The sequence below is a fragment of the Monopterus albus genome, unplaced genomic scaffold (assembly GCF_001952655.1).
Source record: "Monopterus albus unplaced genomic scaffold, M_albus_1.0 scaffold16.1, whole genome shotgun sequence".
Taxonomy (NCBI): Eukaryota; Metazoa; Chordata; class Actinopteri; order Synbranchiformes; family Synbranchidae; genus Monopterus; species Monopterus albus.
In genome coordinates this window covers 5,999,047-6,015,257 of record NW_018127896.1, presented here as the reverse complement: position 1 = coordinate 6,015,257, position 16,211 = coordinate 5,999,047, and the positions used below count along the sequence as shown (strand labels likewise).

The following is a 16,211-nucleotide window of genomic DNA, read 5'->3' as shown; positions in this document are numbered from 1 at the left end:
ACCTTCAGTAACCACCATCACCACCGACCAGCCCAGGAGTGACCCAGCCTACGCAGCTCGGCCCAGCTCTCCATCTCCTCGCCTCCTGCTGTTGGTCAACACCTGGTTACTACTCATCGACAGGACTACGCACTATTTCCCTCTGTGCATTTTTATTCTCATCATCACTGTACATAATAAATCACTGCTTGCATCGAAGTCGGCTACCTGGGTCCGCCTCTTTCTCGTTCGCTCACTGACAGGTGCGAACGGCACATAACACTGGTAGCTGTTTGGTTTACATATAATCTTCCCTCATTCAAAAGATAAGGCTGAGACAAACCTCTGATGTATTGGAAAATAAACATACCATCAACTACTGATTTGGACTATTCTGAATTTAAAGAGAAGAGCTGAACTGTGTCAGGCTCCACAACCACACTGGAAATGCAACGTGTCTGAGTGAAAAAACTGTTCTCACTATTACTCCTGTTGCTGAGGTCACCACTGTCAAATACTGAAGTCATGTCTTCATGGAAATGGATGATTCCAACTAAGCCATCTCATGTCCACCAACCAAATGTGAAGACAGCTTTAGGTGGACAGAGATGAAGTAGCTTGTGCTGTTTAGAGATGATGAATGTAGCATAGAGAGACTATTTCTAAAGCCTACAGAGTATAGCAGGAAGACAAAAATAGTCCCCTAGACATTACACTACAGAAATGCTGAGAGCAGTGTGGTGGAGTCAGGACACGGCAAGCTTTATAATGGAGAAAGCAGGAGGAAACCAAGCAGGACTGACTGCTCATTGTCATTCATTCCATGGAAATCCTACTCACAGAAAATGCAAAACCATGTATTTCGGTCACTGTTATCTTCCTGGGTCATTCTTCTGCTCCACATGAAAAGATCTTGTTCAAGTGTACACATATCCTTATTGCATTAATGTGTGTGCCTGCTGGAGAACTGAATTATCAGCAATCTGAAAAGCCTCACAAGGGTTGCATGTGCAAACAGGAGCAATAACTGAAGTATGCAGTAATTTACACCCAAAAATACATAGGGCACTTATCTCATCTCTACTTCTTGCCACTAGCAATGACTGCAGCCTGTCTGAGTTATCCAACTGCATTGTATGTAAAATTAATAACACATTTTAAAAGCTGCATTGCAGAAAAGGATTGCCAAGAATCAAACACCTGTAATTTACATAATCTCTTCTAAAAGAATTTTAATGTTGTGCAGCCCAAACACTCAGTGAATTAAAGGCTAAAAAATGAAGCAGGTGATTACATGGCTCTGCACAGTAAAGTTTGAGATTCTGCTATTTGGGAGTTCAACAAGGTGCTATTGTCCACCACAGATGATGTTTTTACCAGCTCAGTCTGAAAACAACAACTAGAGCAGTCAAACTCTCCACTGAGTTGGCATGCTTGCCTACTGCTTTCTGACAAGTGCAACAACCGACTTACACCTCCTACTCTACTCATCTCCTGAGCCATACCTTTCACATGTTTATATAAAGGACCCTTCTGATCACTGGCCAAGTCACACCTGGCAGCACACAACCCTGGCATGATAACCCTATCAGATGAGAAGACCCTGGAAGATGATACGAGCGTAATGGGGTGGAAATCAGCCTGCCGTGGAGCGAAACACATTTCCTAGTGCATAATAAAGCATTCATTCCCTTAGCTGTCACGAGGAAAGTCTTTGTGAATGAGGGGGCGACTTAGAGTTAAAAGTACAGAGAATCCTGTATTCTCATTCTGTCACTGGGTTGTATTGTGAAGGGGGTGGGGTGGGAGGTGGCAGTTAGACACAGATCTGTCTGTGCATTTGACACTTTAGCTGCATTAGGCTTTTAGCTGATGGGCTTACCCAGAACTGAATAATAATACGAGCAACCTATAGTAAGCAGGGCTTGGGTCAAAGGCCTTCTGTGTCATGATTCCGTCCCGCCTGCTTTCGGTCTCATGCTTTTATTTTGACACTACTTCCTGTCCCCAGGTCACGCTGACTCCTGAGAACTTTATCTCATCACCCACACTTGTTTCACCTGCTTCACATTACTCACACCTGTTACAACAGCATATAGGCAGCTTCCCCACACCAAGAAGCAGCCAGATTGTTCTATCTCCTGTTCAGACTTTCCAGGATTTTTCCTATACCTGTGATTCTAGCTCTGACCCTGGATTACCTTGTGACCACCGAGTATTGCCTAGCCCTCCTGATTTCAGATAGTGTTTTCTGTGTATCGACCTTGGACTTCCTTCTTTTGACCGTGCTTTTGTGGAAACCTTGTCTGTAAGTTTGCTGGATCTGACCCTGGACTGTATTATCGACCTGAGAGTGTTCTGAATCCTGCTTCATGTTATCCATGTGTTTGGTTGTCAGTGCTCTTATTAAAGAGACAGTGTTTTACTTTCACTCGTCTGGCTCTATAATTGAGTTCACCCTCGCTTATCGGCAGTGTTACACACCGAGTCTGACATTCTGTTTGTGATAAGTACATAAATTAAATCAAGCACCGAGCACCAGCTGAAGAGATGAGACGGATGATGTGATGCCATGAAGTTGCCATGTTGATGCCCAAGAGTCTAGCAATTGCCTCTTTTTCAAATGCTTAACAGAGCCAGAACTCCTTGTGTCAAACACGGAAGATGACCCTTTTCAGCCTCTATGGTCAAGTTTCCCTTGAGGAGACAGATGGAGTCTCAAACAGACCTACAGGAACAAACCTACAGCCCCCAGCCTAGAATCCTGAAAACATTGTTTTGATGATTACATCAATGATGACAGGAGGCTTTTGAGAGAAATAGTGAGAATATTCCTCATAGTAAGAGGTACAAGTCATGGTCTCTGAAAAGAAGGGGTTACAAGCATGAGTAGCCTCAAGATCTTCTAGGTAGTACAGCAGCCTTTGAGAAGAGAACTGGATTCACACTGCTTACACAGGCTTATTTTTTCATCCTGTACAGATGATGCATGAACTGCCAGTGGACTGGCCTCAGCACCACTATTTGTAGAGTAGAGGAAATGTCACTAAGATTAGTCTAAATGAAAGGTGGTACAAGTATGAGTGCTTGTTTAGCTTCCCCAGTAAGGGTTGACTGGGTGGAGATTCCAAGGACCAGAAAAATTGTGTCATCTGCAGAGGATCCATATCAGGCCTTCCCTTGCATGGTGCAACAACAAATCAATCCTTATTGGAGTCAAAATTAAACTATAACAGCATACTGTATCATCTCACAAAATCTGGCTGCTGAGAAGGAATGTTAGTCAATTGCTGACTGAAAGCAATACTTCAGCAAGCCTTGCCATGAGCTAAGCTAAACAGTCAATTGCTGACTGAAAGCAATACTTGCCTTGCCATGAGCTAAGCTAAATGCAGCTTGTTTTCATAGCATCAAATAAATATCTGACCATGACACTTGTAGAAGAGGGCTTTCACACACTCAGGAAAGCTTGCCATTTGTTTCAGGAAGGATGCCCCCTGGAAAACATCACTTTTAATGCTTGATATTAACAGGGTATTAATCTAGTCTGTTTTTCATGCACTGACCTCATATACAAACTGTCAAAAACACACAAAAAACATCAAATACACTCTACCCACACTGCACTGGTGTACATGTGAAATGCAGCTGCAGTGTATACTTTAAAGAAGACAAGACTCCTCACTGTTCCAGTGTCCTGCTCTAGTTTCTTTGCCTATTTATCAGTGTCACACCTACCCCCACCCCCACCCTGCAAATAGACAGACACACACACAACTTGAAAATAATAGATTACTCTTAGATGCAGTCAATTTATGTGCAGCATATGGGGGCTGGAAGTGACCTCGTTATAATTTGGGAGACTTCTGAAGTCTCTGGTGTTAAGCTAATTTAAGATACTGCTCCAAAGAAGCAAATGTTTAAAAGTAAGTGTAGTGAACATAACAAGTGTAACAACAACAAATGTCAGAGTAAGGAGGGTTCAACAGATAAACTACAAGCCTTTATTAAAGGCACAAAAACTTCAAATTGACTTTAAGGCCTCATATCAACCAACTGTAGGCAATAACAGCTCTGTCCATTAAAAATTAATATACTCATCTGAAGTTGACATAAATGACCACATACTGAAGAAACATAAAATGCTTTGACTGTTTAGGTGTGACAGCTGACATGCCTAGAATGACTTAAGACAATCAGATATTAGGCATCAGAAGAGACTACTGTATACAAATCCAAACACACACACACCTGTGGTGACAGTGAACATGACAACATACCTTCATGGGGCAGACTGGTCTGCTAACTGCAGCACAGTATGTAGGCCTGACATGTATGGTACAAAAACCAATTCCATTGATGTTGGGACATTGTGTAAAGTGTAAATAAAAACAGAATACAATGCAGTCCAGACCTGTCTCCCATTGAAAATGTGTGGAGCATTATGAAGTGCAAAATACGACAACGCAGACCCCGGACTGTTGAGCAACTGAAGTTGTACATCAAGCAAGAATGGGAAACAATTCCACCTACAAAGCTTCAACAATTAGTGTCCTCAGTTCCCAAACGCTTAAGTGTTGTTAAAAGGAAAGGTGATGTAACACAGTGGTAAAACACAGTGGCCTTGCTGCTTACGTGCAGAGATTTCTCTGGATTCTCTGAATCTTTTCATGATATTATGGACTGCAGATGATGAAATACCTAAACTCCTTGCAACTGTACGTTGAGAAACGTTGTTTTAAACTGTTAAGACTATTTGCTCACACCGTTCACAAAGTGGTGAACAGCGCCCCATCCTTGCTTGTGAATGACTGAGCCTTTTGGGATGCTCCTTTTATACGCAATCATGACACTCACCTGTTTCCAATACACTTGTTCACTTGTGGAATGTTTCAAACAGGTGTTTTTTGAGCATTCCTCAATTTTCCCAGTCTTTGTTGCCCCTGCCCCAGCTCTTTTGGAATGTGTTGCAGGGATCAAATTCAAAATGAGTGAATATTTGCAAGGTTTATTAGTTTGAACATTAAATATCTTGTCTCTTTGGTGTATTCAATTAAATATGGGTCAAAAAGGATTTGTAAGTCATTGTATTCTGTGTTTATTTATGTTTTACACAGTGTCCCAACTTCATTGGAATTGGGGTTTGTAATTTCAGCAGATAATTTACACCCACCAATAAAGCTGCAACACTTTATGTCAGGTGTTACACTGTAGAGATATAACCCAATTATTCATATATACTTAACATCATATGACAGGTCCATGAGGCTGTGTAAAGAACAAAACCTAACAAGTAGAAAGACTGATGATTTCTGTAGTGGTAGCTGTATGGCAGAAAGCAAATTAACACAACACAGCCATTATCCGACTTTATAAAAGCCCTTACCTTTAACGAGTCAAAACAGGCGATCACCCTCCCGTTCTCCACCTGGCAGCTTTTGGGTGGGTGGGCAAATTTGCATTCCTCATCGCTGCGTGAACAAGTCCCTCTCTGAAACTGCCGGCACACTTCCAGGGTCAGCCATTTTGTGTCTCGTATCGAGGCAATGTTTAGAGCCATGTCAGTAGCGCTAGCTGTGGAGCTGGAGTGGAGTGGAGCCACTTGGTTTAAGCAGGAGGTGCTTCAGAGTATTCCACTATAAAAACAAAACACACAACAACTAAAACTGATGGAACAAGTAGCTATAAATGATCTGCTTCAGGTCAGTGGATGAGGTTTGTCCTTGCAGACAGGAAAGTGGAGGTAATAGAGTGGCAAAGTCTCTGTGACCGGAGCATGAGACTGCACTGCTATTGTAGAGTTTGTCGATTAAACAGCTAATTGTTCATCAATCAGTAAGTCTCAGGTGCAGACCTCTGACAAGGCAGAGGGGACATGCTCAGAGACAAGCTCTGCTGGTTGTGCCGACGTCCTCAAAATGTCTTCTGTGTGAGTGATGATATCTGTGAAAGGGTAGATTTTGAGGAGCAGAATTGGTGCTATTTTGAGGTGCAATGGCACACTTTAAGACAACAAAAAGTTGCTTTCTATTATTTAAAAGTCTTCAGGAGCTACTCTCTCTGAGCTCTGACACATTGGCCAGATGTTTCTTCACACTGTGCACAGGTAAAGACAAACCAAGGGCTTAGGGGTGGCTGAGCTATATCCGATCACAACTCCAGATGGAAAAATGTGAACCTCTCCAGAAATGCCAAGGAATCTTCAAGTAGGTATGCTCTCTCGCAAGGCACTGTCTGTCAATGATCTGAATTGGAAGAGAGAAGGAGAGAGAAAAGAGACAAGAAACAAACACAATGAGGTTATTTTCACTGGGAGAAAAAGGCTCACTAAATATGATGGCCAAATATTTATGTATATAACAGGCTTCAACAGGCATTAACAGTGTTTGTGTATGCCTCAGAGGAGTGTTAACTCTAAATAGTATGTGCTGATAAGCCAAAGAAAAGGCAGTTGTGAGGTTAATCAGAATCCACTTGAGTTTAAGCCTCCCATTCACTGCTGTGGACCACAGGATGGGGTTACTACATGCCCAATGGATTGCCAACATATCGCACACAAAGCAGTGAATGGCAAAAGCCTCTGTGTTATGAGACAGTGGACAAGAGCACTAAGTCAGAGCAGAGATAGAAAACAGCCCCAGAGTCCAACCCGCCCTGTAGAGCCATGCACAGCAGGATGGTGCAGCCAATAAAAAAACGCGCAGCACAGCACTATTCTGGGCATCCGTCCAGCAGCCAGAGAGAGACCGAGACAGATGCATATGCCAGTGCCAGACACGATTATGACACTGCCCAGTGTCCTGCAATATTCACTGGTCTCCCACCATTCAAATTGGATATCAGCTCATTGACAGCAGCCTGACAATTTACATTCACAGGTGGAATGTGTGTATCTGTGTCTTAGCCTGAGGCTACAAAACCAACTGTAAAGCTACTGCACAGGGAGCTCTTTTCATGGCACATCTGGAAATGTTTTTCTGCTAACTGGGGGTGGGAAAGGGGGTTGAGAACGCCAGACTGAGGGAGGAGAAAGAGAAGTGTTGTAACAGCTCTGGTTATAAGAGTCAAGATTTATACAGTTTTAGCATATAAACATATCTATAGAAAACGGACAAGGAGCAAACACCAAGAAAATTTAAAATACAATGAAAACAGTATCTTCAATAATCTCTAAAGGCACATGACAAGTTCCACTTGGTGTTAGTAAAGGCAAGCTGAGACTTGTGCTCAAGCTATCTATGCTACTGTGCTAAGAGAAGAAGAAATCCCTTTACAAATTCCCTTTACATGCTGAAACACTTAGCTGTCATACAGGTGCATTGTCATTCTGGTTTTGTCACAGTATTTTTGGCCAGCTGTCCTGTAGAGGTAGACATCATTTTTCATTTTGTTCTGTTAGCTGAACCTGAAGATTTCTGGATTCTGTTTGTAGTTTTGTTTGAAATCTAAGATGAGAGAAACTCAAAAATGGCTTCAGGATAAAGGATAAATGGCCAAAATCTTACAGACTGCGCCTGTTCTCTTTTGTTGACAGGTTCACTTTCCATAGACGCCTAGTGGCAGAAAGACGCCTCCCCTTGAAGTCGCCCACCAGCTCTATACTGTTCCAAGCCTATGAATACAAACCATTGTCTAGCTAATCATATTGTCCCACTTTAGTGCTGATCATGTGAAATGAGATGAGAAGCTTCCTCGCCGATCATACTGACGCCAAGGCTCCACTCTCCAAGGCAGGGTTTAATTTCACACCATCTCCCCAAGGAGAGAGCCAGTTGCTGCAGAGGGGACAGTCAGGTAAGAATCATGTCAGATCTGACCTTTAACAATTAATCCCTCCTTATTTTTAGAAGCCATAAGAAGTCTGTACTCAAGCTAACCTACTTTGTCAGAATGTGTGAAGGATAACGATTGCGATTTCTCTGTAGAATGACCAGGAAACAGCCATCAGTCATTTTTATTTTTGTGGAGAAAGCGGAGGTTTAGAGCACTGAAAGCGTTCATAACATCGAGTAGCCCGATAGTGCGGATAAGGGTTGGTAGGGGTCAACTGGAAAGCCCACAGGGGACTCAGCAGGCAACATCCTAACTGTGTTTCTCATGAAAGATATTCAAAACAAATGATAAGGCCCGAAAAACAAAAGGACCCTCATGTGGGTGTACGATAAAATACATGCATGAACATGGCTGTATGTTTGTTTCCATAGACCACAGTATATTAGTGCAATGTGCACATGGAACATAACTGCTGCCCAAGCCAATATTTTTTCAGTATTTTGTGTGCTGCCATCCACAAAATCAGCTTCAAAACTAAGCTCCAATCAATAACAATTTTGGTCATCAATGCATCATTTCAATTAATCATCACAGTATAAACACAAAATGGTGTTTCCCCCAAAAGCAGCAGGCCATTGTGACATCATTCATTTATAAACCAAATGCTTAAGGGACAACTAAACAATTTATAATTTGCTTTTGTTTGCTGTGCTTCAGCAAACTAGTTTTAATGACATGGATATCTGTTGGTAAAATGGCACAACTGAAGCACATCGGTTAATGTTAGCCTCTCTTTAGCAGGGACAGCCGAGCTCTCTTACATTTTTGAAACACACCACAACCCCTGCTGGAAAGCAAACTGCAGTCCTGGGGGGAAAACTATTACCTCTCTCATGTACAATAACAACATCCCATCTTAAGAGCATGATGAACTCAAACACTCAGTAGAAGAAAATTGCTTTGCAGTAATGACTGCTTTGGAAAACTATAATTGAGTTTAGAGGCAGTGCATGCAATTTTGGTTTCGTCTGGCTTGACGTGTCCTTGGACAGCATACTGTACCTCTTCTAGTGCATTACACCTACATGCAGCCTGGCTTAATTTGCACTAAGCTTAGCAGTCACTCTCCGAGGACAATGCTACTGATATGAAGGGACTGAAAGACAGGACGTTGGCAGGTAGGTAGGAACACCATACACCCTCACGGCTGAACTAGGCTCTGTTTCTGCAGCTTTGAGTCCTTCCACGAATAGAAATAGTGAAGATTAGCATTAGATTAGCATTAGAGCCCGAGTGAAGGGCTAGTCTAATAATCTGGCTCTGACAACATAGGAATATATTGTGTTTCAAGGTACTGTAATGAAACGGGTACCATAATTTTGAAACTAGATGCCTTGTGGAGCATGTGGCTGTTCACTTGGGCAACTAAATCTTTAATCCTGATAATACCAACCTTTATGTTTTCAGCAATACAAGAATACATTTTGACTCAGCCCTTAACAGCCGAATCTTGCACATCAGTGTATACTGTTAAATCCCATTCATGTTTAATTGCTGAGGTCCAGCTAGAAGGCTTTGTCCCTTCTGTGCAGACATAGAGGGTGACCTGATAGAGTAGGACAGAGAAATGAAGAAAAGCATGACACTGCTAGACTTTATGGATTATGGACACTTACTAAGGCCAGCTAAGGTCTTATCGTGGTCAGTCTGCTTAATTGAATGAGAGTTAGCGGGACTAGGGCATCTCAAGTGAAAGTCATTGGCTTGACCTCTAAATACCACATATGTAAACCATTAGTCTGGTATCTGTGCACTCTGGCTGTGCAGTGCACTTTATCTTAGCTGCTTATATTTGTTTAGCAGAGATGATAAGCCACCTGGTTTCTATGAGTTATAAGCCTTGTGACGTTTACTGTGGCACTGACAGCAAAATAAAGTAGAAATACAAATGACTGTTACAGACAAGCCCATGAGCAGGGTACCTGAGTGGCTGCATTTACATTTATTACCATTTTATGCTGGCAAACTGCAGTTGGATGGTGATTTGCATGGCCAAGAGGAACAAATGGTCAATGTTTTTCAAGGCTGTGAAGAGAAGGCCTCACTGTACAGGGAAAATACTGTCAGAAAATGTTCCGTTTCCAGTGAATAATGGAAAACGAGTGAGCCTTGCAGAGTGCATGTTTCATCAAAATGTCCCTCCATCCCTAACAAACTTGTGGCTTTCAGTTAGATATCATCAGCTTGTTTGCAGGCAAAATGTTCCCCTGCATCTTCCAGAGAGGATCAGAGCAGGGCTAGACCCTGCAGCCTATTCATTTTTAATACTATGGATGATGCTGTATGATGCTTAGAAAATAAGCACAGGTGAGTGAGCTCAGCAGAGACTATACTAGAACTAAGCTACTATTCAGAGGCAAAGCAAAAGCATTTGACAGAGTCAGCAGATAGGTGTGCCCTATATCATAATAGCCTTAGCTAAATCACGGTGACCTGAACAACTCTGCTAATGATATGGGACTGTGTAAGTACTCTACTCCATATTTAGCCACAGGACTCAGACAAGTCATCAGCTAATTACAGTACAGCTGGCAGCCAGAGGTGAATAGTGTTCAAGTAAACATGATAGCCAAGCTTACTGTCCAAAGTGAAAATTGTTGAAGGTCTCTGCCAGACTGCAACTGTTGCGACAAGTTCCACTAATAATTTATACTGTATATTCTAAAATCAAAGCTAGAAGATGCCTGATTAGTATATACAACAGAATATTAAGTATGACACATCAAATGAATAGAAATCTTAAGTCTTGAAATTGTAGCACCTGAAAACACAAGAGCTGAATGATTCAGCAAACTCACCACCGTGTCCCAGTCAATCAAACTCCCTCTTTCAAGCAGAAGATGTTTGAAAAGCTACCAATCACTAAATCCTTTTAATACCATCTCGAGGTACAATTTACATGAGAGTTAATTTTGGAGAAAGGGGGTTTCTGGTTGTCAGGGTCTTGCAGTGAAGTATTTGGTGCTTGTTTGAGACTTGTCCCTTTCTTTTCTTAACAGGAAGGGCTGAACTGATGTTCCATTTTAGAAAACACCCACTTCCCCTTGATCCACAGCCAGATGTATGACACCACCCTGGCCTTTTCCATGCAGGCAGTGATGTCCATTGCTTGACCGTGCCAGACCCAGTGTCAAGCATAAAGCTAAATCCACATAGACAGTGGAAAGCTAGGGACACATCACCCATGCCCCATCTAACTCGGAAGGTTAATTATGATGTGGGCCTTATTATAACTGTGAAGTTCCAGCTTATTCAGGTCATCAGCTATTTGCGTCAAAAACTTGACCCTTTGCCTGTAGCTAGAACATGTTATATGGAAAATTTGCCCACCAAGAATTGCAAGGAAAATCTCTGTGGGAACCAGACAAAGCAACAGGGCAGATGCCACATAACAGGTTTTTCTCTAGAGAGTGAAAAATATGTTCCCCATGTGGCAAAAAAAAAAAAACAAACTCTGAGGATGAAGCAAGTAAACTGCTGTGATAAAGCCTCTCCCTTAGGAGTTGAAAGACAAACATAACATGTTTTGCTCTAGAGAGTGAAAAATATGTTCCCCATGTGGCAAAAAAAAAAAAAAACAAACTCTGAGGATGAAGCAAGTAAACTGCTGTGATAAAGCCTCTCCCTTAGGAGTTGAAAGACAAAGTCCATTACAATGTCAGAAACTGCAATAAGGACAGTTAGTGCATGGCTGCAAGCTGCCAGTGCTCCAGTCTGTTTATCCCACTGTCTGTATTTTTCCCTCCGCCACACATTCTGTCCCTTGCACAGATAAAACATTCTTCCCTTCACACCCAGACTAGTATGCAGCACACTGCAGCAAAACTCCTGAAAAAACCCGTAATAAAAAAAACAAAAAAACACATACACAAAAAGCACCAGCCAATATGACAGTTCTATCCCACCTTGTTTGACTGGGTCCTGAAGTTCTGGTGTGTGCCTCTCTGTCTGCTGTCCCAAATGTAGGAGGCACCCAGTGCTTCTGCGACACTGAGCTCCAGTACAGCGCTCCCTTCAGCCTCAGCAACTGGAGTTAATGACCATGTGAAATGTTGTCATTTCTCACGAGCTGCCGAGTGCTGCAGCCGGAGGTCCATGCCTAGACAGGGATTTTCTCTCGATGTCTCTCTCTCTCTCTCTCAGCAACAGAGCAAGCAAGCGAGGCAGGCAGGAAGCAGAAGAGTGTCTAGTCCAACTATCTGGCAGAAACACGTCACCCACACCACCACTACCACCACCTCAAAGCCAGCCCCTTCCTGCCCACCAGCCTATGGCTCTGCCCCTTAACAGCTCCAGCCAATAGAACAGCTACTATGAAACACAGCTCTTTACTGGAACAGAGCAGACTATGGGGTGAAAACTATGCTTACAATACCAACCTCTGAATGCTGATCTTAAAAGGTATTTCCCCAATTTCATGCCCCATTAAACTACCTATCACATTATTTATTTTTTTGTCCATGCATCTCCTGGTGACCTTGACTATACTTACATTCAGATCAGCACCACCTTAATTGTTTTCCAATAGAAAGGAAGTTCAAGTCTGCACATAACCAGTAACAGAAGAGTTGTTGCAGTCGCATAATAAAGATCAGCACTGTCCTTGTCTATGTTCTCTAACTACATTTAACACCATCCCCCAGGAAACAAGAGCATTGCACCTCCTGCTGTCTCTCATCTACAACCCATCAGCATCCATCCTCTAAACTCACCTACACCACCACCTCTCCCCCCTTCTCTTACACATCCCTTGTCTCCTTATCCCTCACCTGTATGTTTCCCCTATTTCTGAAGCTATTGTTGAACCTCTATTTCAATCTAATTCCTTAGTTTGCTGGACTGGAAAATTACACAGTAGTGAACATTAGTGTTATTGCATCAGAATTTCTTTGGGGGAAAAAACCCCTTGATCTCTATTGACAATTGAGATTCAATAGAACAGCTGTACCGTCTGTCTCTCCTTGTGTCTGTCTCACTCTCCCCCTGCCTCTGTCTCATACAAAGGCTGCGAATGACGCAGCAGCCTGGGTGTTTCGTTGACACCAGTGAGGCTAAACATGCTTTACAGTTCCATCATAAACAAACCTACTTATGCCTTTATAGCTATATATATAATCTGATGCTCCACAAGCAATGGTTTTGTCAAATGTTTTTGGGGAGGTGGGGGTTGGGGGGATTAATCTCTCTTGTATGCAAAACTGCCAACCTCATCAACTGACACTGAATACTGACGTCACCTTAGGCATCTGGGTACCTGCAGGGAAATAATGCAGATCAGCATTCTGCCATTACATGGCACATGAACATTCACACAGATGCAAGAGAATCAAGATGCAGGAGCACTCCCATACAACATCTATCCAGCCTACAATACATATACTGCATCCAAAACAATACCCCTTGTACAGCTCAGCCAGCTCCGTCACTGCTGATGGGTGAAGTACATCAATCCCTCATTTGGCTGTAACCAACTTCTCAATAAGCACATTAGTGAGTAATTGTCAATAACTGTATTACAAGCTCTGCTTATAGCTAATTTTCACCAGCAGACCTCAGATGGCCTCCTAAATAGATTTGTCGGACAGGAAAACAAACAAAAGCCTGGAAGACAAACAAGCTGAGCTACTTCCTTCCATCACGGTATCCCCTCATCTCTTATTAGTGCTCTCCTGTTTGACCCAAACAGCTTGGCTACACACACACACACACACACACACACACAACCAGATTTAGGATTCTCTGGCCCAAAGCAGCTTTGTTCAAACACAAAAGGAGTAGTCTGAAACAATGGCTAATTATAACAAATGAGGATTGATGTTTGAAAATGCTCACCAAGCACAAAATTTTGTTTGTATTCTGTGTTAGTATTATTGGATAGTTTAGCACAATATACAAAAGAACTGGACTCAGAAATAGGGCACTGATGACAGATCAATGAAACGGCAGCTGCCCTTTTCTATTATTAGCTGTAATCAAATATCAGCCAGCAGAGAGTTGTGCTTCCTTCTGCGTGAAAGCCATTCTGGTAAGTCTGTCACACACTGTGTCCACTCCACATCATGACGGAGCATAAACAAGTGCCTGATGGGCGCGTAGGCAAGTGGTCAACCAGTGTTTTGGAGCAACTGCAAGGCTTTTGTGTTCAAAAGTAAAGATAAAAAAGGATCAAACTCAACCAAGAAATACTCAACCCACTCCATTACAATTCCTACTTTCTATTATCTGCACAATAATATTATTTTAATTTGACCCTATATAGCTAATTTTGCATACTTCTTATCATACAAAGCATATTATTGTAACTACAGTATGATAGTGTGAATAATACAATATATGCCATAGAAATTACTATATTAATCTGATATTACGTTTTAGTGTTTTTACGTTTGCATTTGAAGTAATAATAACATGCAGTAATTACATGTGTTAAAAACTCCAAACCATTTTTATCACAATTCCACTAAAAATAAATAAATGATAAACATTTTATAACATTATAATCGGGCTGAGGCACATAATCAGAGTGTCTGATAACTGGTTAGTAATGAGGACTGTCTAGCATTTGTGGAATTAATAATAAATGAGCAATTATTGTAAAAATAAATAAATGATAAACATTTTATAACATTATAATCGGGCTGAGGCACATAATCAGAGTGTCTGATAACTGGTTAGTAATGAGGACTGTCTAGCATTTGTGGAATTTATAATAAATAAGCAATTATTGTATTAAACATTTCCCCAACAAATTGCTTCAGGTTTTTAGCTAATTCACTAATAGCAAACAGCATGTCCCACAAACCTTCACACTGAACCGTGCAGCTTACTGGGCAGTGATTAGGATACTAAGCTAGCACAACACAACACCCATCTGCGAATAATGTTTATGATACTGGAAGAGCACTATAAGGAACATTTTAGCCGCCTCTACTGTCCGAAGAGCCAATACATTCACCATTACGCTGTAACAAATGTGCAGAGAAATGCCCGAGTCACAGAGTGCTCGCTGCTAAGCTAACTACCTGCATCTTACCTGATGACGAACCTGTCACATCCAGCTGCACTTCAGTCGCCACCAAGCGCTTCTCGAGAGCGAAAGTTCGCTTGCGAAGGTACGCACGCTTCGAAACAATACGGGAAGATGGTCTTCAACTTATTCAGTATTTATATTCTGCAACAAACGTTTCGCTTTTGAAATATAGTGAAGAGCTGAAGTACGACTCCACTCGCTAGAGGCTAGCTAGCTCGCTAAGTATTTTTAAGGCAACAACCGATTTTGACAGTTCGAGGAAATGTTGAATAAGCTTCGCTAGGGGGTTATTACTAAAGTGTAAATATTAATGCCGTACCTATTGTCAACTATTTGGGCTATTATAAGCATTAACTAAGAGAGAAATATTATACAATTATAACGCGATAGTATATGTTGCTCACTTTTAACACGGAAATCTACTTCCATTCGATAAGCAACACAAAACCCACCCTAGAGTAAATGTGGTACAGTCCAGGGGGACCGAGTTAAAGGGAGGAGGGTTCTTGTTACCTAGAAACAACAGTGAATCTCGCTGTGGGAAAGATGTGGCCACTGATTTATGAACCAGCACCTATTCGTCTGTCTGTCTCTCTGTCTGTCAAAGTAGTCTGCCATGGGCAAGATGAAGACATTAAAGACATTTCACGAAAGCTAATCCCTCTATTTGACTCTTGTACAATAAGTACGTCTAAGCCACGATTTTTGGATAAACATTGAAAACTGATGTATCTTTTATTATATCTTTTAATCTATTGGTATTCATGCAAGAATGATTTCATTTATTTGAGAAATAATTTGTGACTCAGTGTAAATCAGTCTAAAGTATGTCTTAATTTTTCTAAGCATCTTGTTATAGCTTGCATGGTGATGATTTGACTTATTTGTTGTTATTACAATTTCAAACCTGTTAAAAGAATTCTAAAACAATTAATTCATTTTTTTTTAGATAATTATAGACTCTAGATCAGCACATTGTCACCACTTGATGCTTTGCAGTGGAGTGTGCACATCCCCAGCATTTTGTAGTCTAATTGCATACAGCTGGCTGGATTTAGCAGCCTGTAACACACAGAGACCCGTTGTCAGCAAGGAGTGCAACGAGTCAACAAGGAGCAAGTCACAAATATCCCCGGAATGAGCAGAGAGGCACAAATTTAGCCCCACTGACTGCTGCCCACGCCCCATGCTGCCTATTGAGCACATGAACAATGAATATAGCCATCACAGATTGCTCTGTCAGGGCCAAGGCCTGCTTGAGTGGAATGCTACTGGGAACCAAGGCACCCGTTTGCTAGGACATAAGCCCTTAACAGTGTCAGGGATAAAGACGTTATCAGTCTACAATGGTCTGATGTTAACTGAATAT

General features: G+C 41.8%; 1 protein-coding gene across 16 annotated transcripts in view; it reads right to left on the bottom strand.

Annotated features, from left to right (window-relative positions):
• LOC109955754 (muscleblind-like protein 2a) overlaps window positions 1-15,288 on the bottom strand; it is a 51,861-nt gene extending 36,573 nt beyond the window's left edge. For 5 of the 16 annotated variants that reach the window (XR_002274317.1, XR_002274316.1, XR_002274319.1 and 2 more), the window contains exons 1-2: window positions 14,846-15,285; window positions 5,366-6,224 (exon numbers count right to left, since the gene is read on the bottom strand). Coding sequence is in view for 5 of the 16 variants with exons in the window: in XM_020592188.1 (XP_020447844.1) it covers window positions 5,366-5,539 (174 nt within the window). In the remaining 11 variants the exon portion in view is untranslated. Of the gene's footprint in view, window positions 1-5,365; window positions 6,225-11,717; window positions 13,067-14,845 lie in introns of all 16 variants that reach the window. The other 11 variants (XM_020592191.1, XM_020592193.1, XR_002274313.1 and 8 more) reach the window with 10 other exon arrangements.
• Between the last annotated feature and the right edge of the window lie 923 nt (window positions 15,289-16,211).